Source organism: Megascapheus bottae, chromosome 4 (assembly GCF_031878675.1).
Source record: "Megascapheus bottae isolate mThoBot1 chromosome 4, mThoBot2.hap1, whole genome shotgun sequence".
Classification (NCBI taxonomy): Eukaryota; Metazoa; Chordata; class Mammalia; order Rodentia; family Geomyidae; genus Megascapheus; species Megascapheus bottae.
The window spans coordinates 81,904,528-81,931,438 of record NC_143512.1 but is presented as its reverse complement, the minus strand read 5'-3'; the positions used below and the strand labels follow the sequence as shown (position 1 = coordinate 81,931,438).

The window sequence follows — 26,911 nt, the reverse complement described above, 5'->3', positions numbered from 1 at the left end:
CCTTCTCCATATTAGTCTTGATGAGAAAGAAAGCTGCTGTACTGAAGTTGAGAAGCTGAAGTTCATTGTGGGACAGACAGAGAGACAGAATGGAAAACAATTTGCTTTCTTCAAATGATTTGGAATGAAGTATGCTAAAACCCCATAATCCAGTTGACTCCATATCAGTCGCTGCACCTACCATTGTCCTGTTTAAATGGAGAAAGCAGAGGCACCAATCTGCAGCATAGAGTGCTAGATGTGGACATCTATCCATCTCATTAGTGATCCTGTGGTGTTTAACTACAAATAAATAATAAATGTGATGGTTTATAGTGAATGCTTTTCTTATCCATGTCTAGAGACAGTTCTTATCTCAACATAGTATTACTTTTGTTTCAGATTAGGTCTGGTCTCTTAGGCAAGAACAAGTAGAATTCTGGCCAATACAAAATTAAATCACAGCCTCGTGAAGGCTCCTGTTGAAATCTAACCTGTGCTTTTAATGTTTGCAATAGATATTTAACTTTTAGAAACAAAGTTGCCAACTTTGTTTTCTTGTTTAATCGTTCTAATATCAATTACCAAATTATTCTTGGGAAGATATTTTTATTAATTGATGTAATTCGCCTAGAAACCATATTATGAGTAAAGGTGTTTACTTTTGGTAAAAAGTGAAGTTGTTTACAGGTATGAGTGTGTGTGTGTGTGTGTGTGTGTGTGTGTGTGTGTGTGTGTGTGTGTGTGTGTATGATGATTACTGGGGACTGAACTTAAGGCCTGTTACTGTCGCCTACCTTTTCTGTTAAAGGGTGGCTTGTTACCACTCGAACCATACCTTTCTTTCCTGCTTTTTGCTGGTTAAATACAGATCAGGGTTTCACAAACTTTCCTGCTAAGCTGGCTTTTAAAAAATGTGATCCTCAGATTTCAGCCCCTTGAGTAGCTAGTATTAAAGGCACGAGCCGCTAACGCCCAGAATGAGTGATGTTTGAAAACTGAAGGCTTTCATTTTACACTCAAGGTATTGTATTTTTGCTAAGGACTGGAGATTGAACTCAGGACTTTATGCTTGCTAAGAGGGGCCCTACCAGTTGAGGTATTCTTCCAGTCTCATTTGGCACTGGTTATTTTCAAGTTAGGAAATTGCCTTTGCCCAGAGCCAGCCTGGGCTCTGATCTTCTGAACTGTGGGTCCTCACCTTGCTGGGGACGACAGGTGCATGTCAGTGCCCAAATCATTGAACAAGATTGTTTCACCAATGTTTACATGTGGCTGCCCAGGGAAACCCCACTCACCAATTTCTACTGCACAGATAGCTGTGTTACGGGCTGGAGTCACTGTGCCTGACACAGAGATAAGCTTTGATATGCTTAAAATGACACTACACGCTTCCAAACCCTTTTGAACTGGCCCATGAAAAAGAAATGGCTTGTGTATCAGCCAAACCAAACACTTTCACGGGAAGTTAGAAAACAGCAAGTGAAGGCAAATGAGTCTCTTAGGAAAGGAAGTCCTTCTTCTCAAACACCAAGTCCTTGTCTTTTCCTAACGGTGTGTAGAGCCTCGGGACTTCCACTCCCGAGCCCTGTACCAAACCCTCTAGTCATGGCCTTCCACCCAGAGAAAAGCCTGCTGATGGATTATGTTCATTTTCTGTTTACCAACTGACCCTAAACACAGGTTTTGGCAACCGAGAATACAGCTTACTGTTTGCCGTAGTGCTAATAGTCCTCCTCTATGATATTCCTTTCTCCCACTAGAACCAAGTCTCAGAAGAAGCGATTTGAAGAAGAGTTAAATGAAAGGATGATTCAAGCCATCGATGGGATCAACGCACAGAAGTGGGTGTTCTTTTTTTTACTTTAAATTATCTTATTGTAAAGCTAACTATTTAATAGGATATTTTCTAAAAAGTGTTTCACAGCCCACTACAATTTTGATCATGACAAAGTGAGGATTTGGGGGACAATTCATTCATTTTCCTTATAGTCCTTCCATTAATCGTATTTCTTTTCTTTTAGAAAAGGAAACAATAAGAGTCATGGAGAAAATTTCCACCAGTCAGTTACTAATAAAGAATACGAGAGGGACATTCTCAAGTGTAGAGAAAGCTGCAGCTTTCTCTGAAATGTTAAGCAAGGACTATATTTAAAAGATTAGTATGGATTCTATATGATGAAATCTTCCAATTGCAGTATTTGACACTGTGTGACACCGTCTATTCAAAATGTCCCAATTACTCGGGAAGTCAGAAAGGCCCCAAATCCAGGATGAGCACTTAATGTGAATTCACAATGTGTAAAAGAGGCATGCTGTTCTCTAGGGGGAAAAAAAAATAGTATTCACCCTATGAAACAAAAGATTACTGCTAAAAGCTTTTCTAATCTAAAAGATGTAAGAGCAAAAACAATCTATTCAGCCAAACACTGGTGGCTCATGCCTGTAATCCTAGCTAGTCAGGAAGCTGAAATCTGAGGATTGTGGTTCAAAGCCAGCCCAGGCACAAAGTCTGTGAGACTCTAACCTCTAAATAACCAGCAGAAAACCTGAAGTGGTGCTGTGGCTCAAGTCGTAGAGCGATAGCCTTGAGCTGAAAAGCTCAGGGAACAGTGCCCAGGCCCAGAGTTCAAGCCTTACTACCCATTATGTATATAATCAGTATATATACAATGTTTAGCTGTCGGTCATCATTGCCATCATCACTCTCCTCTTCCTCCTCCTCATCATCATGATTGGCTTTGAATTCAGACTAAGCATAGTCTAATGCAAAGCTTTCGTTAACTGCTGGCTGTTTCGCTGAAGGGTGGCTGGTGACTTTATGTTATGGTAGCTTTTGAATTGTGCATTTGGTGTTTATGGTTGACTATTGGTCCATCCAAGCAGTGACATTCTAAGCAAGACTTCTTGCTGGTGTAGCCATTTTTCTTGTGATTTTTCACATGTTTTGCAAATAGAATGAGAAAAAATGTCTTCTGTTCTTAATAAAAGAAACAAAAACATTTTTGGTGGAGGCTCTCAATGTGTATACATTCTAATTGGCATCAAACACATTCATTAACTACGCTTGATTTTAATGCACTGTTTCTCTGATCTTTCGATGCAAGTTCTGCCCTTCATCTACCATTTTGTTGCCTTTTGCTATTGACAGAAAACAGTGATGTCCATGCAGATTTGTTGTTCACTCATCTTATTCATGGCGTAAGCACTTGCTGAATATTAGACAAACCAGTACACAAGCCTTCCTCTCCTGGGGCTTTGTACGTGACACATGGGGCAGAAGTGCTCCAGTGACTGGGCAGAGAAGAACCCTCATCTTGCGAGCTAGGCCGTGCCATCATTTCCTTCACTATTGTCCACTCTCTTAGAGATTCCGTCCTCAGAGCAGCCATGCTGTTTTCAATGTATGAACTCAGAAGGGACAACAATAGGAGATGATGATTTCCCTACTTCCGGGGCATAGTTTTACATTCTTCTGTTCCAAGGATTCTCAGTGAGGGCGTGGTGCCTTTCCCTCCAGCCAGAACCCTATTTAGAATTTCCTTTATTTGGCTTTGGCATGCACACACACACACACACACACACACACACACACACACACACACACACACACACACACACACAAAGGCCTAAGTCTAGATCAATAAGAAGTCACTTATAATATAGATTAGGGATGGAGGTTAATTTCTCCATGATATAGACTATCTTAAATCAGAGAATCTATCAGATGTCCATGAACATAACACACACACACACACACACACACACACACACACACACATACACACACTACTTCTCCTCTCCCCTCTCTTCTTCTGGTTCTGTTACTAAGAATAATATTTGATCTTATCAACCTACATAACCCTTCCCTATTTAAATAACCAGATGATAGTAAGTGTCTGGATTCTTGTCGTCATTATGGAGAACAAAGTCCCCTACAGACAATTTACAGAGGTGATTAAGAACACATTCTCCTAAGCCTAAGAATTAGGCTCATCACTTACCGCCTCCACTGCACTGGGTTTGCTGTGGAGGGGGAAAGGGAGAGTGAGCTTGACTCTGATGACTCCTGTCCTTCCTCTTTCCAAATTCACTAGAATTTGCCCATTCCTGTGAGTTCCCGACTGGAAAAGGACGTTAGGCTGTGGGGACACTGCAGTTGAGTCTTGTTCCGTCATAAGACAGAGGCCCTGGAGGGCAGAGCCCCGGATGCACGCAAAGCTGGTTACATTTCTGTTTTCTGACCTTCATTCCTGCTTTGCTTCCAGGCTTATATTATTGGGGAACATTTCTAAATTAGATTTTTCTTTCTCAATAAAGAAAAGCAGTGCTTATAGTAAGTTACTACAATACATTATTCATAGGTCTCATAAATATACAGTTTTAACAGTGAGCACGGTTAACATTTACCTCAAATTTTATTTTCTAGAACTTCTAATATTAGTTAATTCCTCCAACTAGTCTCATAAGAGAAGAATCCAGTAGCTCTACAGCAGGCACATAATAAGAAATGCCAAACATTTATTTCCTTGCTGTCCTTTATAATCTGAATCTTTTCACACTAATATATCTCAGGATTCAAATTTAGAGAATAGCTGGAAGCACTTTATTAATAAATTCATACATCAGTAACTATTAAAATACATATAAATACATTCTTAGACATTTATGTAAAACATAATTTTCTCCTTATAGTATAGATATAGATATCAAATACTCGTATCTAAATGTAGATGCATATATACAATTATATAGTATCTATAACCTATAACATATTGATATAATGTGTAATATATGTTATGTATCATATATCATGAATATACTAAGACAAAATTAATATGCATATATGTCAGAAAGAGATTGCGGTATTCTTTTCAATTACAAAAGTTTATTTAAGCAAAACCAAGAAAATAGGAGTCTGATTTTCTCAGTGATTAATGACCCAAATAAGTCTGTAATCTTTTATTATGGATATTTCCAAATATTTGACTATAGATTTAGGTTTTGCCTCATAACCCAGTGCGTGCATCAGGGTACATGTGTTCTCACATCTGCAGCTCATGGGTGTGTCTTATTTTGTTGTGAGCACAGCGTCTCGTGTTACACGACTGTTTCTGTTCGGCTTGTGATTTTGTGGAACATAGGAAAGTAAAATCTCAAAGAATCAAGTTATTGGCATACTGGAATCCTTTTAATGACCTGTCACCTTAGCCATTTGAGTTGGATAGTTTAAGTCTACATTTGACGTGACTGTTTTTAATCTGAAAGTTTCCAAAAGGACGCTGTGTGATGATTACTCATGTGGTATTTTCAGTGCCTGCACACAGTCTGTGGATTCCACAGCCACTAAGCTGGCACTGTACACTACGAAGGAACCATTCCCTGGGGGATGATTTGTAATCAAAAGCGAAGAATGCCAGCCATTTGACAAAAAGTCGTTCCAGGTGCTTGGCTAGAGCTCTGGTTTGATGCTTTCTGTCCTTTCTTTCAGGCAATGGCTCAAATCTGAAGACATTCAGAGAATCTCGCTGCTTTTCTATAACAAAATCCTAGAAAAAGAAGTAAGTCATTCTTTTCATCGTCATGCTCAATCAGTTTTTCTGAAATGGTAATTCTGAATTCCTTCATGAATTTTGTTTTAAGGAAGAAACACTTGAAATGCTTTGGACTCTATAGGACCCCTTCTGGCTTGTTTTGCACGTCTTCTATGAAGGCATTGTCTCAGTATACTTCTTGCTTGCAACCCTGGCTTTGCGTTCACAGGTTCTCAACCCTTCCACTTGTAAATGGTATCGTGTATGCAATATGTGGAAAGAAAGGAAAGGAGTGAATGTCCAGTTTTCTCTTTGCAATTCTTCTCTGGGAAGGCTTTGCAATCACAATCCTTCCAAGTAAAGTTGCAGTGGCATTACACAAATTGCTTAGAAATTTTGGCAAAATAAAACATGAAGTTTACCTTCAGCACCCATCCAGAATGAACTGAAGAACCAAATTGAAATTTTTATGCAACTAAACACTTTGACCTTGTGAAATTCCAGCACAGTTTTTTGCACAGAAGCCTACAGAAGGCAAAAGACAAAGAATAACGAGTATATAATACGAAATCACACTTCACAAGGTATAATGAGGGTGTAACATATAATTGCATTTCAGGGGAATGCTAATATAGTTTCTTCATCTTCAGGTAAAATTATCCTGGCTATTAAGTCACAAAATTCATTTTAAAAAAATCATACCTAATAAAGAGAAGTGATCATCATGTGAAGTGTAGCTTCGGGGAAAATTGGTAGCAAGTTGATATTTAAGCCCACTTTCCACGCACCCTTCCCCACACTGTATCTCATGCAGCAGGAAAGGCAGACAGGAAGTGAGGAGAGCCATCCTTCCACACCCAGACTCAAGTGGTTCACACTCAGGAAATGCATATGCTCCTTTATGACTCTGGAAGCCATCTATGTAGATGATGTCCTCTCAACTGGACAGTATTCCGGGGGTTAGGAACACATTTGCTTGGATTTTATGATGAACTCTTTGGGGAAGGCAGTATAGCCCCATTCTAAGGTTTGGGATCCAGTGTTCCTGAGGAGGGTGTGTCAGTCCTTTCACCCTGCAGTTCCTGTAAACAAAATCGGGGACACAACGTTGGCTTCTGCCTTACCCCTCGCAACACACATGTGAAGTTTCTAGAACACTTTAAGGGCTGTGTTAAAAGGGCTCTGTCATCTTTATCATCACCATCACCACCATCATCAGTGCACTCGTGACGTGGTTTGTGTTCAGCACAAGCCAAGCGGGGAAAGTGGTTGAGGCACCAGGCAGCGGATGGCCATGATGTTAGGCAGAACAGTGGACTGGGAAGGCCTCTCTGGTCATGCTGGACTGGAGGAAGCTGGAGGAAGCCCTCAAGCCACCCCAGAGCGACCATCACAGGCCTCTCCTGCCCGACTCACCACTCCAGGATTCAGTAACATAAATAATGAAATTCTGAAATACATACTTGATATAGCTCTTGCATTTTCTCAATACTAGTCAAAAGTCAGATTATTATGCAAAACCTCATTCTCTTCCCCACCCCCCGCTCCCCCAAATAAACGTAAGCAACAGACAGCAGAGGAAGCAGAGCACTGGCCTGATTCATCTCCTCCTCTTCCTCTGTCTGCTCTTCACTCCCTCGACCTTCTGGTCAGGTTCTTCTCTGTGTACTGGAGTGACCTGGTGACAGATAAATAACTGAGTTTCCACACAGTTGCACTCATAAACTGTGGTGTGTGGAAGTCACCCGCAGTTTGTTTGGAGGAAGGGCTTTGCCTGCCTGACGTAAACAGCCTTGGCTCCTTTGCGCTGAGATTTCCCCCGGAGACAGCCAGGTTGCTGGTGGCTGTGTGCAATTACTCTCTTATAGTGCTGTCTGGCATACTTTTCTTTTCTCCCCTCAGTACCGGGCTACCGCACTGCCAGCGTTCAAGTATTATGTGACCTGTGCTTGCCTCATCTTCTTCTGCATCTTCATCGTGCAAATCCTTGTACTGCCCAAGTAAGTACTCCAGGTTTTCCCTTGATGTCAGCCTGAGGTACCATTCCTGGGGTCTGGTTGTATTTGAGGGTGTGAAAGGATGTTAGGTTCCAGAGGGCTCATTTAGTATGTCACCAGGGAGGAGGGGTAAATCTGATAAAGTGGACATATGGGTCAACCTTATTGGGGTTTTTATGTATAAATTTCTCCTCCTAACTGCGATCTCTTACTTCAATGGCCTATCTAGGAACTGTGGTCCACTATCCTTTCTCCTCGAAGTACAGAATCACCAGGTGTTGTGTCTAACAAAAATAAAAAACATTGCTAGAAATGAAAGCCATTAGTTTTCGCCATTGGTTTTCCCTTCCCTTCTGTCTTACATCCATCCTGTAGCTGCCATCTGGCTCATTACATGTCAGGAACCAGCTGATCTCTCAGCAGCAAAGCGGGCCCCATGTGGAGAACGGTACCAGGTGATATTCTGGGTGCATTTCTTCCAGTGCCACCCCCTGGCAAACCCAGCCCAGTCACTGGGATTCACAGGTGGTCTTTTCTCTTGAATCTAAGAGAGAGCCAGCACAAACCAAGTCACTTTCCTCAAAGAATCTGATTCTCATTTTATAATTTAAGGAGAAGTTAAATCTTTCATTCTAAGAGTAAGAGAGAAAAATAATTTCTGAGTACAGGCGTCTCTCTCTTATTAATCTAGATTCTGTGAAAGTCAAAGAAAGCATTTTCAAACCATTAATGTCTGTGATACAGCTAGAATGCAGATGACTAAACTTCAATTGCATTGAATTTTGTCTCAAGAAGAATCTCAGCAAATAGGAAAGAAGTTCTTTGTCTTTTCTTTTTCCTTCTTTACTTTAAAGCATTTGATTTGAGCCCTGTCTATACCATTCCTTAGCTAACTGCTCCATTTTTTAGGGGAGTCCACTAGATTTTCTTGACTCCCCATGATTTTGTGTTAGGATTTGTGACAAGACGAGCTCATTTTCTCAACTCACAATATCTTCAATGAAATTCCCAAGGGTCAATTTAGCATGTATTCATCCAAAAATATTATTAATTAAATTCCTCCTTCTCAGTGCCAGTTTCTTTTCTTGCCTGATACAGAGAGAAAAATATCTGTCCTCAAACACTTAAGCTAAAAATCAGAGTTTGTTGACAAAGGTGTACAAGTACACTAAAGAATGCCCAAGGGACTAGGACCCTATTTTGACTCTAAAGTCAATGAACTTACGCAGTTTCTGCTGTCTTTGCAAATGGGGGCCTTTAATATTTCCTGTATCATAAGAAATGCAGGGTCTGTCACAGGAAGGAGTTGGGAGAAGGGAAACTCTCTGCAAAGAGGACTGCACTTTCAAAAACCAAGAACATTATTTCATCCAATTATGATTTCTTTCCAGAAGCATGTCTCCTCACATATTTCCTGTCCTGTGCAGGTTTTCTTGTCTCTCCTGTGTTGACTCATGCTTCGAGGACCCCAGGAAGTACATTCTCTTAAGCCTCTTTTCTCTCACTCCTTCTTTTGCCTTCCTCCTGGGCATCACAAGGCCTGTGGAGTCCTCAGGTGGCCCATTCCTTGTGGTGTGGCACAGGGATTTGAATAGCTGTAATTAAATTATCCAGTGACTTTCTCTGTAGGGAGGTGATGTCTACTTTGAAGCTTTAATAAAAATGTGAGCTACCTTCAAAGACCAAAGAGTGACTCAGAATGAAAAGTTTCAGCATGTTTTGGTAGGTTCTTTCATACTGTCTGTCAAAGTGAATGGTTGTATTAATTCAGGTGTGAGAAGAGCTTGAGCTCATCTTTCAGAGAGTAGAAAAAGAAAGAACTGTGAGTCTCTCAAGGAACAGAGAGAGTCTGATAGTCAAACCTTCTGTCTTTCTTGGCATTGTGAAGAGTAAGTCTTTGTTAGCCAAAGATAATACTGTTTTCCCCTTTTCTACATCTTGGGATCTTGCAGTAACCCAAATATTTATATCCTCGTCTCAGAGGATGACCACTGGCTGGCAAAGAGTATCTCAATCCCGTTTTCCCTGTCCAACTTTCACTTTTGAGAACAACATTGTCTCTTCCCTTTGAAGTTGCCACGAGAGGGGAAACCATCTGTGATTTCAACCTGGATTAATGTGAAAATTCCTCTACTCTTACTTCTCATTGTCGTTGCTGAGTACCACACAGTAGACGTGAACAGAGATGACAGAATCTCCCTATGGGAGAGAGGAGTGAGAGCAGTGAGCAGAGAATATAGGATATAGAATACATATAGAATTCAAGAGCCAAACACCACAACATGCCCATTGGAACAATGTTGTGTTTGGGGTAGGGTATGACTCTGGCTGGCTTGTTTACCAAGTGTGTGTTTTGTCCCTGTGGGGGCCACTTTTCTGCCCTGAAAGCAAACTCACAGACAGTGAAAAGATCTTATCTCAGATTGGCTCTATCCACGTACAAAACAATACACTGGATTAAAATGCCAATGGCCAAGTGTTGTTCATTTTTCTTACCTGATGGCCAGGAAGAACCAAAATTGCTTTTCAGTAAGTGTATAAATCAGTTATGCTTGTATGTTTAAAAGAAACAGCTTTGCAACTAGAATGTTAATTAAAATTGATTAAGTTGGACAAACATCTTGGTATGCTTAATGGGCCTGAACATGCTCTGGATAGAACAAGCGAGATCAGTGGGTCATCCCCGAGGGCTTTCCTCCAACTGTCACTTTTCCTCCTGTTGGTGTGTGATCCCTAATGCTTTCTATAATGCAGCACTGGAGAAGGGGTGGCTTGTAAACCACAGAATTACTTCGGACTGTTCTAGGAGCCAGAAGTGTGAGGTCACGGTGCAGTCACGGGTGTGTTGCTGGCCTTCTTGATGGCTGTAGACAGCCAGATGCTCCATGGAAGAAGAGTGGGCAGCCAGCTGCCTAATCCTCCTAAGAGGACCGATAGAATTCCAGAGGACCATACCCCCACGACCTATTCATGTTCCAATGGCCTGCCTCCAAGTACCACCACAGTAGAAATTAAATTTCAGCACAGGAATTGGGGCATCCATCCGTCACAACGTGGGAAGGGAGACTCAGCACATGAGCAAGAACGCCAGGGAACGAGGGCCCCCACACCCCACCACCAGGCCGTGAGTGATCAGAGAGCGTCACACACCGGCTACATCTCAAACTCCACATGCTTTCCTGTATTTAAGGTCATATCGGCTATGTCACACATAAAAAAAAATCAAAGGTAGAATTAGACAAATTCATAATCACAGCTGTATTTATGTATTTTTTCTGTTATTTACTATAGGAATAATAATGTCAAAAATTCTAATTCTGGCTTTCTAATTTACCATCTCCGGAGAATCAATTGCAAAACGTATGGCTAAGACATAATGTGTATTAGCCCCTCAACACATTTGAAAAGATCGAAATAAGTTATAAAAAGTAAAATCTTACACCCTGATGTTGCACTACACCAGAATCTAAACCTGTGAGCAATTAGTGAGTGAGCTTGAAGAAATGAATGGCAGAAAGCCATTCCTGTCCAGTTTGTGGAATACTGGGAAAGGACAACAAAGAGGATGGAGAACAAAAAGGGATGAAATATTTCATGAAAACATGCAAAGGCAGGAAGATGAAGCTTCTAGAGATTGGTTTGGAAAAGGATTAGGAGTGAGAGGGGTGAGAAGAGAGTGAATTGGACATGGTATGTCCAAGAAAAGCCCTCTGGAGGACTAGCTGATGTCAACAATAATGTAAAAATATCAACAGAATATTTTTAAATATTCTCAAATATCCAATGATAACCTCTATGATGTTGAATAATCAATGAGTCAAATGAGAAACTATAAAAGAAAAATGTGAGTGTTTGACTACCAAAAGAAATGATCTTAATGTGTGTGTGATGTAACCAATGCAGTAACTGCGGAGGGCAACTTGTTGCTTTAAATGCTTTTATTAGAACAGAGGAAAAGGTTGAAATCAGTTGTCTATGTTTCTACTGTAAGAAGCTGAGCAAATTAAAATCAAACCAGAAGAAAGGAATGGATACACATGATAAGAGACCAGTAATTTAGAAAACAACATAGGACTAAATCATTAAAGCCAATACTTAATTCTTTTATTTCGAGAGTTTCCAACTTCCCAAACCAATGGTAAGACTGATCTAGAAGGCAAATAAAAAAGATAAGTGCCAAGAACCCAAACTTACAGAATAAGGAACTGAGGATGATTCAGAACAGTTACTACAGACATTAAAAAGATCAATGTGAAATGTTATAAAGTACCCAACGACAAAATGATTTGCAATTCAGATTAAATGGAAGACTGTCTTGAGAACACAATGTACTAAAACTAACACAACAGAAAGTTTAATGGTTGAATTTGTTTTAAAATGTCTTCCCACCAAAGGATACTTTCTACACAAATGATTTTTGTGTGACTATTTTAAGAAAACAAAATTGAAGAAACAGTAACCAATGTCATCATTGTGAATGAATAAAACTCTTCTATTCATTGAAAAAGGTAGAAAGGTTGGAGCTATCCCTGGAGTTGTGGCTCAGTGGTAAGAGTGCCTGCCTACAAAATACAATGTCTAAAATTCAAACCTAAGCACCAGCAAAAAACAAATGACAATGTTGCAGCTTAAGCTGGGCACTGGTGGCTCATGTTTGTGATTCTAGCTATTCAGGAGGATGAGATCTGAAAGTCAAGGTTCAAAGCCAGCCTAGGCAAGAAAGTCAGTCAGATTCACCTTCAGTTAACCACCAGAACACCAGAAGTGGAGCTGTGCTCAAAGTGGTAAGAATACTAGCCTTGAGTAAAAGAGCTCAGGGACAGTGCCCAGGCTCTGAGTTCAAGCCCCATGACCAACATCAACCAAGAAATAAAGCCTTGGAGCTATAAATCAAAAGCCAAATCCATTTTATGTTTAGCTCTAGCTTCAATAGAAAGAGAAATATTGGAAATAAAGAGAGTTGTGGGGGAGATAGCTATTCCAGGAAATATTTTACAGGGCTGGGGGAACTATAAATTTCTGGTCATATAGAATTCAAGTGAAAGAAATCCATGAAAAAGAAGATTATGTAATGACGCAGTCTCCTAATCAATTTAACAATAATAATATGCTATGTACCCTAGTATCTCCTTGAAATAAATCAGAAATTATTAAAATGTTCTGGTACATTGACAAATACCCAATCTTAGATGGCAGAGAGAATCTCTTGCCACCAACAAACCAAACTTGTCAGTCCCTTGAGTAATTAGTTCAGCAAGTTACCTCAGCAGATGGACATAGAGATTACTCTTTGTTTTTAGTACAAAATAAAATGTGTCATTTTCAAAAATCTATATGTTTTAGGAAAAGCAGAGCCTACTCAAGGGAAAAAAAAGTCAAAAGAAAAGGAATAGATATTATCATATTTTATCAAACCTAATGAAATTAAAAACAGCAAGGATCAACTCACACTAATCTCCTTATGGAATTTTAAATCCAGACATCTAAATTTCTAATAAATGTGCCACATATTCAGAAGCCCTGTGACTCATATCTAGGAAATAACTCAATGCCCCAAATATCACTGGGTCAGGTTTAAATACTGGTTTGAACTTGTTTTGATGTCTCTTGCTTGCTGTGTGACCTCTGGCCCTTTCTCATATAACTGAGGTGTCCTGCTCATAACCTGAGGGAAGCCTCCCCATCCCAAAGCTATGTCCCATTGCCTGCTTTGCTGGTCTTCCTCTGGGATTCTCCTGGATGTCTAACTTGTTGATGACTTGCATCTGGTTCTTCTGTTCTGTCCATTGGCACTGTATAGTATGGGACTGGTGAGGTCAGGCTTGAGGGCGTCCCTTCCCAGTGCCACTTGTTTGGTTTCTTCTCAGTCAACAGCCATCTTCATGGACACTAAGTTCAGACTCCTTGGATATTGCATTTCAGTTTTACCTTTGATTATTCATTGTGTTCTAGCCTTTTTCGTACTCTAAACACCTCTATACATCATTTAGAAGACTACTCAGAGACATCCATGGTTCTTATAGATGAAGCTATAGCCTATTAGGGGCAGAAGATAGTGGGCACATGTTTGGCTTGCCCACATGATGCTTTCATGTTCACTGCCTGGATCAAGCACCATGTTTCAGGGCCTGCCCTGTGAAGCCTTGGAAGAACTCAGGAAACTATTGCCATCTCTGTGCCAAGGAAAGCGGGGCATGGGGGAATGGGATGGGAGAGGGGCAGGCTGGGTGAGTCCAGTCAGCAGGTAGCCTCAAGGCCACCCACCACTAGGCTGTCAGAGGCAGGAAGAAGATAGAGGTGGAGAACACACCAGGGATAGTGCTTGTCCAGCACATGCCTGACCCGCATAGAAGAATGTCTAGATTTCTTCCTTTTTCAGGGAACTGTTGTGTCTGGGACAAGGTTCATAAAAGGTAGCATGTTCATCTATCACAGTTGTAGATTCTCTTCCACCATGTATATTTCGATTTGTTTTAGCTCCCTTTTAATAAAAAAAACAGCAAGATAGCAGTGTTCATCTAATTAAATCCCAATTAAGTCAAACGTTAGCATACAGAAGGAAAAATCTGGAAGGATCTCCACCTCCGCCTGTTTCTTTTTCTTGGCAGAACGTCTGTCCTTGGAATTTCCTTTGGAGCTGCATTTCTCTCACTGGGCTTCATCCTTTTCCTCTGCTTTGCTGGGCAGCTTTTGGTAAGTACTTCCAACATGGAACTCCTTTAAAGTATGTTCATTTTGTTGTTGTTTTAATGGGTTTCTTGCTTTAAAACTTTCAGAACAAGGAAGTTGTTGATTTACATTTCACAGTTCACATCACACTCAAGTTAGCCAGCGAGCAATCAAGATGATCATTTCATGCATGTTTAGAATGTTGAATGGCTTTTCCCCATTTGAGCTAAGGGTTCACGAAGTAAGCAAGGCTGACTTCAAACTTGTGCTCTTCCTGCTTCAGCCTCATGAGTCGCTAGGATTGCAAGCATGCCCGGTTTAAATGATGTATGTCACACTTGTAAATCCATGCTTTTACTTATTTGTTTCCGTTGACATTTTTTTAGCGTCTCTAGGTTTTCACAGTATTTGTGGTAATGAAGATTATGACACTTGGAATGAACTGGAGAGTTAAAATTTAAACCAAATACATCTTTTACATCCAGTTTCAAGATATGAAATTTTAGAATATATGAATATAGTAAATATTAAATATATTTAGCTAGGCACCATACCTCAAGGCAATAATCCTAGCTATAAATATTGCATGGGAGGAAGAGGCCAGGGGATCAAAATTCAAGGCCAGCTTGGACAAAAAAAACCAAAAACCAAACAAACAAAAACAAACAATAACAAAAAAAACCCATGAGACTCAATCTCAGCCAATAGCTGTGTGTAGTAACAGACTCCTGCAATAGTAGTTGAAGACAAGTAGGTGTTACAGCTCAGAGTAGCTGTGAACATTACCACAAAAATACTAACGATTGAAGGGATCAAGGCACATTGTACTCACAGAATTAAACTGCCCTCTTGACCTCCTTAAAAATAATAATAAAAAAAGTAATCAGTGCAAATCAAGCCCTGCAGGTATGGCTCAAGTAATACAGCATCTAGGCTTATAGCTCTGAGTTCAATCACCATTACCACTAAAAAATAAATAAGTGTTTTGATTTAGGCTACCTATTTTTTTTTGCCAGTCCTGGGTTTGAGCTCAGGGCCTGAGCACTGACCTTGGACTTTCTCAAGGCTAGAGCTCTACCACTTGAGCTTCAGCACCACTTCTGGCTTTTTTTCTATGTATGTGGTACCGAGGAATTGAACCTGGGTCTTCATGCATGCTAGGCAAGCACTCTACCACTAGGCCAAACTCCCGGCCCCTAGGCTAGCTATTTTTAATGTTTGTGATTTAAATGCTAATTCTCCATAAAATGTTTTATGTAAGTTTATTCTTGAGTGTGAAGTAGGCTTGCTCACTGCAGTAACTCTGTGGGAACTACACTGAGGAAGCCCGTAAGGAGACACATTTTCCTAAGGATGAGTCAGTCTGTCAATTTGCTTGGGAGAGATGCAGTGACACCAGAGAGGCTGCCCACATTCCTAACAGGATTTACAGTCGGAGGAAACCCAGAGTGTTTCTTTTAACAATCTTAATGTGATTATAACTTACTATACAAAATAATTCAGAATTGTCTTTCAACAGTTTTGCCAATGGGTATATTTTATGTCATAATCCAAGGTGATGGAAAATACTCTTCTTTATTTCCATATTGTCAAAATGCAGATTTCTTCTGCCATGTAGACTGAGACAAGTCCACTGATGGCACCACCCAAGAAGCAGACGCCAGGATGGGTGCTGTCACCTTCCAGGGAGGCCAGCACTCCTGTTTCCTCGTTGCTATGTCATTTTGCTTTTCCAAACACATTCTGTTGGGTCTGGCAGCCAAATAAGTTCAGTACCATGTTGTCCTAAAGTCCTTGTCTCCTCTTCAAAGACATAGAGAGCAGCAGTCTGGAGCCCCACTCTGTCTGCTGTGCTGGTCTGCTGTGCTGGTCTGCTGTGCTGTTGCTTTTTGGTTCAAAGGACAAAGATTATCATGCACATCTCTCCCTTTCACAATCGGATCTTTACCTCCTGTGCCCCATACTTTGCAAATGTATGGAATTTATTCACTCTGTGAGAGTTTGATGTCTCGGATCACACTGAAACTTCCCACAAAGGGACTGTGGATTCTGCATTACTGAAATGCACAGGAAGCATCTTGTATCTGAATACTTTGTAGACTGCTTAACCTGGAGAGAAGAGTGCACAGAGACCCACACTGAAGGGCTCTTCTGGGTGGGGGTGTGTATCAAGGTTTTTTAATGTTTAGTATGCCAAGACTCCTGGGTTTCTGTGTCCACCCTAGACATCCCCCCAGCTGGAAAATTCCATAGCCTCATTCTTTTTTCCTTGACTCCAGAATCTTTCTCCAGATTAAGCCTCAGGTTTCCAGCTCACTATCATGCCTGAAGTTCTACCGGGCATCCTAACCTCATTCTAACTAAAACAGTTTACACCATGGGACTGAGTAACTGTTCCTATCATCCAGCCAAAGAAACTTCTCTTGGGTGTGGGAGGGGATGGAAATTCAGTGCTGGCTGCCTGTGCAGGATTTCTGTGTCTTCGGGATATCTCCTTCTTCAGTGTGGCAGCTTCACCTCCTTCTTATGCTTCCCACAGCTCCATGATGGCTCTTCTTAGGCATCACAGGATGGACAGTCTGTGTTAAATAGCTTAGTCTCAGGTTTTTAACATCTTTAGGCATCTACTTTTTCCCCCCTCGTTTTTTGCTTTGTATACAGTAGGTTCCTAAAGGCAAGAATGGTTTTATAAATTTGCTCTGGACCTGGCAGAATGCTGTTCTCACAAATTTGTTTGGTAAGCTGGTGCTAAGAAAGTCCTTGTGGACTTCTCGAGTTGTTTCCATGGAGCCATTGTAGTGTGCTCGCGTTCTCTCTCTCTCTCTCTCTCTCTCTCTCTCTCTCTCTCTCTCTCTCTCTCTCTCTCTCTCTCTCTCTCTCTCTCTCTCCCTCCCTCCCTCTCTCTCTCCTACTAATGGGCCCATTTGCTGTTATGTTTAACGTCTAAACTATTGAGATTAACTTACATCTCTACCAGGCTTCTAGCCATAAGTAAGTCATCTGTAGAGCACACATGGCAGAAACAGGCAATGGAGATCACAAGGGAATGCCTGTCCCTATCTGCACACATGCCGTGACTGGCAGAGAAGCAGAGAGGACATGATGCCAGCACCTCCCTCCCTGCATTGTCCCCACAGAGATGAAACGCTAACACAGAAGCGGTGCTGGCATGAAGTAGGTCACACACGGGCTTTCCCAAAGCACTGGACTGCACAGGAGAGGTCTCCCGGTACAGAGCTCTCTCTGATATCAGGTACAACACTTGCGGTCTTCTTTTGGTGGAACTTGAGGATGCACCTTCTCCTCTCTTTAATTCTCACATCCACCTGGGAGATTTGTAGGTTTTAGTTGTATTTCTGGTGAATAACATCCAGATGCATGTGATTTCTCTATTCCAAACGAAATCTCTTTTACTGAACAAGAGTCATCCATTTATGTGTATCATAATCATAGCTACTGCTGTGGACTTCTTTTTGTGCCTGAGGCCTCTAGCTTGTGCTCTATAGATTCTACCACTTGAGCCACACTTCTAGCTTCTAGATGATTAGTTGTCTTTCTGGATAGACTTGGAGCTGTGATCCTCAGATTTCAGTCTCCTGAGTATCTAGGATAATACTGGTGCCCAGATATAATCTTATTTTTTTAATCCACCTTGTATCCCTTTTGTTTTTGTTTTTCCTCTTATGCCTTCTCTTGACCAAAGGAGTTCATTCTTTGCATTCTCGTGAGTAACTTAGAAGTTTTATTTCTTAGGTTTTTGCTTGGTTTTTAATTTAAAATCTGTAACATGTGCGTGATTAATAAAATCCATTAATTTCTCTATCATATGAAACCTATAATCCCAGAGCTCCACAAACTGTGGTCCTCCTTTCCCATCTTCCATGCTGGCACTCTTTATATTTTTAAGATTAAACTACTTAAATGACTCATTTTTGTCCTTTTTAACTGTAGTCATTTTGTTTTGTTTTGTTTTGTTTTTTTTGCCAGTCCTGGGCTTGAGCTCAGGGCCTGAGCACTGTCCTTGGACTTTTCTCAAGGCTAGAGCTTTTACCACTTGAGCCTCAGCACCACTTCTGGCTTTTTTCTATGTATGTGGTACCGAGGAATCGAACCTGGGTCTTCATGCATGCTAGGCAAGCACTTTAACCAGTAGGCCAAACTCCCAGCCCCTTAACTGTAGTCATTTAATAATTTCTTTTTTCACTATTCCTTCTGAGTAGTTTTTCTTCTTAGACTCAGGTTCCCTTGTTAACAAAACTACTTTCTTTTCCCATCTTTTCCATTCAAGCTTGTGTATAATATGCAGGAATTATGCTTTTAATTAATTTTGGGTTTTCTTCATTATGATCACTTATAACTTTTTCTTTCTTTCCTTATTTTTTGTTTTAAAAAAAAACTGGTCAGTTATGGGGCTTGAACTGAGGCCCTGAATTCTGTTCTTGAACTTTTTCACTCAAGGCTAACACTCCCCCACTGTGAGCCACAGTGTTGCTTCTGGTTTATGGCAGTTAATTGGAGACAAAAGTCTAGTGGGCTTTCCTGTCTAGGCTAGCTTCAAAGCTCAGTCTTCAGATCACCACCTCCTAGGGAGCTAGGATTATAGTTGTGAGCCTCTGGCACCTGACTTCACATCTATTTTTTGAAATTATTAGCAGATATTCGTTTTACAAGAAGTTATAGTGTCATTTCATACATACATCTTTTGCATTTGAATTAAACTCACCTCCCCACTTCCTTTGTCTGTTTTCTCCTTCTTAAAACAACCTCTTCAGAGTTTCTTGTTCTCTTTTTCATGAATACTTCTGAATCCTCACTCACAACTGCCCACATTGCAACATTTTGAAAACACAGTTCTGTATTTTTTTTGGCCTCTGTTGTGCTGAGAAACCATTCCTCGCTCAGTGGAGCGAGGTGTTTGTAGGCTTGCTCTTCCTTCTGGAAATCAATTCCTGTGTTCAAGCATGGCTCCTTTGTGTTTCTCCTGATGTAGAGTCATGGTGTCTGCTTACCCTTAGCTCTTACTCCACTTTCAGTCACTGTCTAGTGTCTAGGTGCCTTTTGTCTGTCTTCTAGCCCTTCCAGTCCATTCTAATGAGTAGTGAGGTGAACACTGTGGGCCAGGGGTGGGAGGGTGTTGTTTCAAATAATAGAGTACTTTCCCAGCAAGTATAGGACTGTGAGTTCAAACCACAGTGCCATCAAAAGAAAGGAAAAGAAAATGTGTTGAATCTCTTCCTTGTGACTTCCTATCACAAACTTTCATCGTTTTTGTTTCTTTAACGTTCCCTGTTCTTTGACGGGTTATGTGCTCAGATCCACTTCCCAGCATCTTTGTTTCTGTTTTTGATCTCTAGCAAGCTGACCTGGACTTGTCTCCTCTGTTACCTTCACTTCACCTTTTTCTCCTTCATTGAGGAATCCAGTCCCATTTTGTTTTATGGACTATTTTGGATGGTGATACTGAAGTTCTGTGCCAGTTCTCATACCTTTTATGTCTATAGACTCTTACTTGTGTGCTCCATTGCCTTATGTGTTTGGAGGGGAAGTTTTTGAGATGTTCTTGGTGTTTTGTTGGTGGGGGTGATGGTACTTGAGGTTGAATGCAGGACCTCATAGATGATAGGCAAGTATCTCAACGTGGAGCTGTATCCCCAGCTCTTGTATTTTTTTTTTAAATTTTGAAGTTATGTTCTGTCTGTGCCAGTACCTGCTTCCAGCTGGGCTATGCCTCAAGTCAGTGTCACATTGTGTTTATAAGCCTTGCTGTTCCAGTTCTTGCAGAGCCTAGAAGACTTCTTCTGGTTTTGACCTGCTTAATAACAGTTTGGCTCAAGGTTGTCGTTATGAGACAGATAATTTCCAACCCCACACTGATAGTGAGAATTCGTTTTCACATTTAGCATTTATATTTAGCATTCGTCTTTCTCCTTGGAAGTGCTGAAGTCTCTCTGGACTCATGAGTCACATTGTCTTGGGAAGCTCCTGTTTGGTTGAGGAGACTGAGTCCCAGCTTCTCTTCTGGTGTGGGTCCACACATCTTCCTCTAGGAGCATTGCAATCCCACCCTGCATACCTATTATCCCATGCATCCTGGTCTCAGGATGTTCCTGGGCCAGTCCCACAGGGAGCCCCTCTGTCAGAGAGCCTCCTCTTTGTGTGTGTAGCACAGTGATTTGATCTCTCTTTGGGACTACCATTAGAAGAAGGGACAATCTTTGAGTTTCTACTGCTTCACAAAAAAGTGTGGTGGACTGGAAAACAACAAAGGTGAGTGTGGCGTTGCCTCTGTCCTCAGCCAGCTCTGCAGGCATTCCCGGCTGGGTAGACAAAGGCAAGTACCCAGCACACGAGGAGTGGGGTCAGTGCTGCAGGTGTCCTGTAGTGTGGGGGCCGGGTAGACAGTACTGCAGGCGTCTCTCAATGTGGTGATGAGACAGGAGTGTGGCACACCCAAGGTACAAGAGATTTTGTCAAATGTGATGGATTGCAATAAAGACGTGTTACCATAGAAAACTCAAGAAGAGTTAGGTAATCAAATTACACATGTCGGTCCTTGTGACATGAAGTACTTTGAGTCATTTTTGCTTTTGCATATTCCTGCCATTCAAAATGGTCCCTCTGCCAACTAAAATACAGAAGATGTTCCTGCAGGCAGACACTCAAAGTACATATTTACATTAAAAGAAACCCTGACCACCTTGTTTTTCATGGAGTCTTCTTTTCTAGTACTAATTCTTATTCAGACAGTATGATATATTTACCTCTTTTCTAAATTTTTATTAGTCTTTCCTTCTTTTTCAGATAGCTTATTACTTCTGAAGAGCAGTAATGAAACCGCAAATGCATCTAACTTTTATAATTAAGTTCCGTTGTGAAGAATTACTTTCATAGCAAGAAGATACCCGTTCTTTCCAATCCGAAATGTTCAAATTAGGAAGGGAGAAAGGAAGTAGGGGATAAAGAAAGAAGTGCTTGTGAGAGAGATACTTTTCCTTGTTATTTTTAATCCAAATAAAACTAGGAATATTTTATTACCCTATGGGTGACCTGTCTACCCAGGATTAAGAACTTTATGGCTTATTTTGCATAATTTCTAACATACTATGTTATTCATTGCCCCAGAATTAACTTTGTAAAGGATTTTCATATAAATATGTATGAATCTTCTGTCTCCTGCTGTATTTAGAGCAAAGCTTGTATTTGTTAATGATAAAACTGACCTTAACCACCAAAATCCCTTGTGAAGGATGCAGACAGCTCACTAGAAGTAAGAGCAGATCTTGAGATCCAGGCACCCCTGCTGAGCAAGGGTAAGAGCTGCCAAACTGGTTGAAATGAGGACTGACAGGCTTTTCCCTTCATCAGTTGAATTGCATCTTCTGAGTAAAGGCCAAAATGTTAGTATTCTCTTCATTCCTGACATTTAGTGGTGAGCATTCTGGCAAATTTACTTTTCTACCAGCCTTGGTTGAAACATTTAACCAGAATAGAATAATCTGAACTGATGACCAGAGCAAGAGTTATTTTTATAAAGAATTATAAATTGAGCATTTTATTCTCTTTTCCTTAGTTGTGTTCCTTCTATTTGAAGTTCTTACTCTTTTTTTTCCTCTTATCCTCATCATTGGTTTCTTCTGATTCTGCATCAGATTCTTCCACCTCCTTCTCCCAGACACTGGTCAACCTTACTATTACCAGCCTTACCATTTACCAAACTGCCTGTGCCACAGCCTTGCTTTCTCTAGTGATAGGAAGGGAAATCGAGATGCCACCCTCATTGACATTGAACTTCGTGTGCATTTCATTATTTTACTAAGTATTTTGCATCAGTGGAGCTAAAGTTATTGTGCATCTGTCCAGATGTGTTTCATAAATAATGAGCTTATTAGCAAAGCATTCTTCTTAAAGGACATTTTTCATCAATTTATTTTTTTTTTATTTTGCCAGTCTTGGGGCTTCAACTCAGGGCCTGAGCACTGTCCTTGGACTTTCTCAAGGCTAGAACTCTACCACTTGAGCCACAGCACCACTTCTGGCTTTTTCTATGTATGTAGGATGGAGGAATCGAACCCAGGTCTTCGTGCATGCTAGGCAAGCACTCTACCACTAGGCAAAAACTCCTGGTCCCTCACCAGGTATTTTTTTTTTTAATCAGAGCAATTTAACTTTATAATTTTACAAATAGTTCTTTCTATAGGGTAGCTAGGTAATGTTTTACCTGATTATGTTATGAAATCTGAGCTACAACTAATACATATTGGTGAAACTGTATAGATTTATAGTTTTGTTTCTGCTCTTAATGTTTTCAGTATCGCATGTATTTAAACTTTCTAATACAGACAAAAAGGCAATGCTTTTTAATATCTCTGTCTTAAGAAGAGCACTGATCTTAGACATCAGGATATAAATACTTCCCAAGGATGAGAAAGTCTGGCTGGTAGGCCATTGAAGACGATTGGAATTGCTTTTGTTTATGGGATGAACATTTATACTTCCTGTTGGCTGCCTGCGGTGATGTCCTTTTATCAATAATTTTGTATGTCCCATGAAGGAGGTTATAAATGTCTACATGACCCTTGGGAGAAACAAGGTTCTCTTTGCTTCCAGAATCAAATCAAATGCCTTGACCTAGAGGACTGTAAGCTAGATGACGGTGGGCCAGATGAGGAGGGTTTGAGACTTGGACCTGACTCCGTATTTTATCACGGTATCTGTAGAGCATAAGCAGATAACATCAGAAGTAAACACTAATGAATGATGCACTGTTCACATGGTTGTTCAAGTATCAGACACATGACCTCCCCACTGTGCTCAGAACCTGTATGGAGAATCATCCTATTTAGAGACAGAGTTATGGCCTTTTCATTCCTTAGCAAAACTCTGCTCTGATCGTGGGTGGAAGTGTGAAATACAGATCTGCCTTCTGAATTGCCAGCGGTTAAAGTATTAAGGTTAGGCTCAGTGTTAAGTGTTAAGACTCAGGTTATGTTCTTCTGAACTAACCAGCACTCGAGGCTACTCAGGCCAAACACATTGACAGGCTAACAGTGCCCAGGTCAGTGCCCAGAAAAATTCACCCAAGAAGCAGATCTGAGCCAGGGTATGTCTCCCCATCACTGGAGCCTCTACGCTGCACACGTGTTACTCATCTTTTATATCCAGGTCATAAATAAATAAAGGCCATAGTGAGAACGGGGAGGAAAGCAATTACTTGTTGTTGCTTTCCTTTGCTTTCAATAGTTTTATCCAAAGAAAGAAACAACCAATGGACTCTTGGTCGCTAAAATGTTTCTGAGAAGTATCATGTTTTATTCATTGAAATAAGTGGAAAAGACTCAAAACGGTGCCTACCTGGAAAGAGGGCCATAGGGATGAAATGAAATATAGGACCCCCCCCAAAGAGCAATGTATCACCTACAGCAAATGCTACAATTCTGTAAAGGCCTGGATTCCTTCTTGTAGCAAGAGATCTTTTCCAACAACCATAGATAAGCTCATTTCCCACAGCTAAGAGGTGGAAGCACACTACCTGTCCTTTGGTAGATAATCAGATCAACTAAATGTGATATGTAATTGCAATAGGATTTTATTAAACCTTTAAAAAGAAGGAAATGGCCAAGCCCACGTGGCTCATGCCTGTAATCCTAGCTGCTCAGTAGATCGAGGTTTGAGGATTAAAGTTTAAAGACAGTCCAGACAAAGTCCATCAGACTTTTATCTCCTGTTAACCACCAGAAAGCTGAAGTGGAGCTGTGGTTCAATGTGATAGGTCACTAGCCTTGAGAAAAAGAGCTCAGGAACAGAGCCCAGGCTCTGAGTTCAAGCCCCATCACTGACAAAAGGAAAGGAAATACTATTGTGTGGTATACAGAATATAGAGAACCTCAAAGAATTAAATGAAGTGAAATGAGTCAGAAAGATGAATACTTCATAATTACACCAGCGTAGAGTGTCTGGAATGATCTAAACCATGGAAACTGAAAATAGCAAGGGGGCTGCCAGGACTGGGCTGAAGGAGAAATGGGGGTTTGATGAGTACAGAGGTTTTGTTTCGCAAAATGAACGTCTCTGCCGTTATCATACACTGTAAGTATAGGTAACAGTACACTACATTCAAAGATAATTTAGAAGGGAAATCTAATCCCGCGCGCTGATCCATGTCATCAGAATCATGTAGAAGTGGCTTGAATAGAGCTGTGTGGGGAGAAAGCTTCACCAGGTGCAGTGAGCCTGCCGTACCACTGGAGATGCTCTCAGAAGATTTCTACACCAAACTAAGTCTGTGGTCAGCTTACCTTCTTGTGATCAGCTGCTGCAACAAGCAAAAGGCTGGGAAGCGTGTTGATCTGCTTTCTCCGTAAATCTGCTGCATTTATCACAACTCCCAATGAGGGAGGCCTCAGCATCCCCCGAAGTGCTTTCTCTGCCAAAAGAATTACTTAAAAACATAACTTCGGGTCCATTTTTAAAGGCCACCCTTTTTCTCAGTCACTTAATTTGTTCATAACTACGAAGCCAACATAATTTCATGTTGTATGATTGGGCTGCGTCCCGGGAGGGGACAGAACCTGCTCGTTTAGTCTCTGAACCGTGTTGGTATTTCTTGTGGTTTTAAACGTGATCATTAATCAACTTGAGAGACTATGTTAAATGGAAATGCACTCCTTTTTTCTCTGTCCTTCTAGCAATGTAGCAAAAAAGCCTCTGCTTCCCTCATGTGGCTTTTGAAGTCGTCTGGCATCATTGCAAATCGTCCCTGGCCCCGGGTCTCGCTCACGATCATCACCACCACCATTGTCCTCGCCATGGCCGTGTTCAACATGGTAAGGCCCCGGGCAAGTCAGGACTCCAGCCAGGCGGCTCTCCTGCTGTCTGTGTTCTGGAGGGATGCCCACAGTGTTGTTGGTACCAAAGACACATCCCTATGCGTTCAGCAGTTCACAGCATCAGCATGGTTTGTCCGACTTTGAGATGGGTGAGTTTGCACGAGCCACTCGGAGAGGCTGCCTCTTAAGGCATGTCCCCACTCCCTCGCTCGTGATGGCAGCCCGGCAGGCTTCAGAAATAACAAGCACCATCACCAGAGTGGTTATAAAAAGCACCAGTCAGTGAGCGTGGAAGCCCAAGGCCCAGTTTCAGACCCTGTCTCCTGCCTGTGCTGTGCGATTTGGACGAGGTTTTCATCCACAACACAGGCGTCCATTTCCACATCTCAAATGCAGAGCCAAGACATCTGTGGTGGGACGGTTCTGAGACTCAACTGAGTCAAGGTCCCCACCACACTTAGGACAGACAGGGAGCCCTTGTGACCACTCCTCTCACGCCGATGCCATCACTGTTGTGAATGCCCACCAAACGGGCCTTTCAACCAGTCATGACCGGTGTTCTCAGGTCATGGTTAGCAGTGTGAATCTTGGCATGTTTGATGTTGTTGACATTGCTCATGGCTGGAAATTCACAGTGTCATGGGAAATGGCACTTTGCCTTGCAGAAGCGTCTAATCCAGATGGGGTGACCAGACATGCATAACTTTGATACATAAATATCTTCCTGACATAGTTTTGCTACCACGTAAATGTGTTCCTGGTCTATTATTAGGTGTCTAGACCCGGAAACATGTTCTGCCTTCCAAGAATTCATGGTAGACGGATAGCTGGGTAAACCAGCCTGAAAACCAACAGGGTAGCAGGAAGTGTACACAGAGGGACCAGGAGAGGGTGGTGGAGACCTGCCAGGCTGAATTCTGAAGGGTGAGGAGAAGGAGTTTGTCTCCGAAGAAGTCAGGAGAAGACAAGATGTAGGGGTAGCGTCGGAATCTAGGAGAACAGAAATGTATGTTGAGAATTAGTGAAGAACGAGGCTAGGGAGTGGATAGATATGTTTGCATAGGATCAGGCCCCATGCCCACTTATGGGACTACAGTTCCCACACACTCCTGAGATTCAGGGGTGGGTGCAGCTGGTATCAACTAGAGCCCAGACAACGTGGGGCCTAGCTGTCCGAGTACTGGCTGGAGTGTGGAGAGGGGCACTCCCAGGATGCTTTGCCGTGTCTAGGAATGGAACCTAAAATCTCTGCCCCCAGAGCCAGCGATGTCGTGGAGATTTCAGGCAGAGCAGGCACAGAACACTGATGGGAAACTCTACAAAGATGAAGGAATGGGTTTTCAATGGGTTCTTTGTGCTCAGTGCCGTGACCTGTATGTGTGCATTAGTCCTGCCACCCAGAGCAGAGCACATGGAGGAGAGCCAAGCATTCAGGTAGATTAAGGCTGCAGGAGTGGCCGAGCCAGGAGGGCATTCCATTGAGGAGGAGGGGCAGAGAAGCTGAGTGAGTGAAAGATAAGCAGACTTTCGAGCTTTTCTCACGGACTTCAAGGTACGTGTTCAGTGAGGATGGGTGACTTGCAAAACCCTACCAACAAACCTCCTCATCCCTCAACCGTGTTCAGCTGTATGGGCACAGAAAGGACCTGCATGCTTCCTGAGAGCTGACCTTCCCCTCTGGAAAATGAATGCTTAGCACAGGACACCTCCAGCCTCCCTCCTTTCCTCCCTCCCTCCTACTTTTATTTCCTTCTTTCTCCTTCCCTTCCTCCCTCCCTCTCTTCCTTCCTTCCTTCCTTCCTTCCTTCCTTCCTTCCTTCTTTCCTTCCTGCCTCCCTCTCTCCCTCCCTCTCTCCCTTCCTCTCTCCTTCCCTCCTTTCCTCCCTGGGGAATAGAGATCACAAGG

The 26,911-nt window shown here is 41.7% G+C and overlaps 1 protein-coding gene across 1 annotated transcript in view; it reads left to right on the top strand.

The window, feature by feature from the left end:
- Positions 1 to 26,911, top strand: part of Adcy2 (adenylate cyclase 2) — a 221,954-nt gene that overhangs the window by 152,477 nt on the left and 42,566 nt on the right. The window contains exons 11-15 of the mRNA XM_090332144.1: positions 1,743 to 1,823; positions 5,471 to 5,540; positions 7,416 to 7,513; positions 14,119 to 14,203; positions 24,865 to 25,002. Coding sequence (XP_090188270.1) covers positions 1,743 to 1,823; positions 5,471 to 5,540; positions 7,416 to 7,513; positions 14,119 to 14,203; positions 24,865 to 25,002 — 472 coding nt within the window. The remainder of the gene's footprint in view (positions 1 to 1,742; positions 1,824 to 5,470; positions 5,541 to 7,415; positions 7,514 to 14,118; positions 14,204 to 24,864; positions 25,003 to 26,911) is intronic.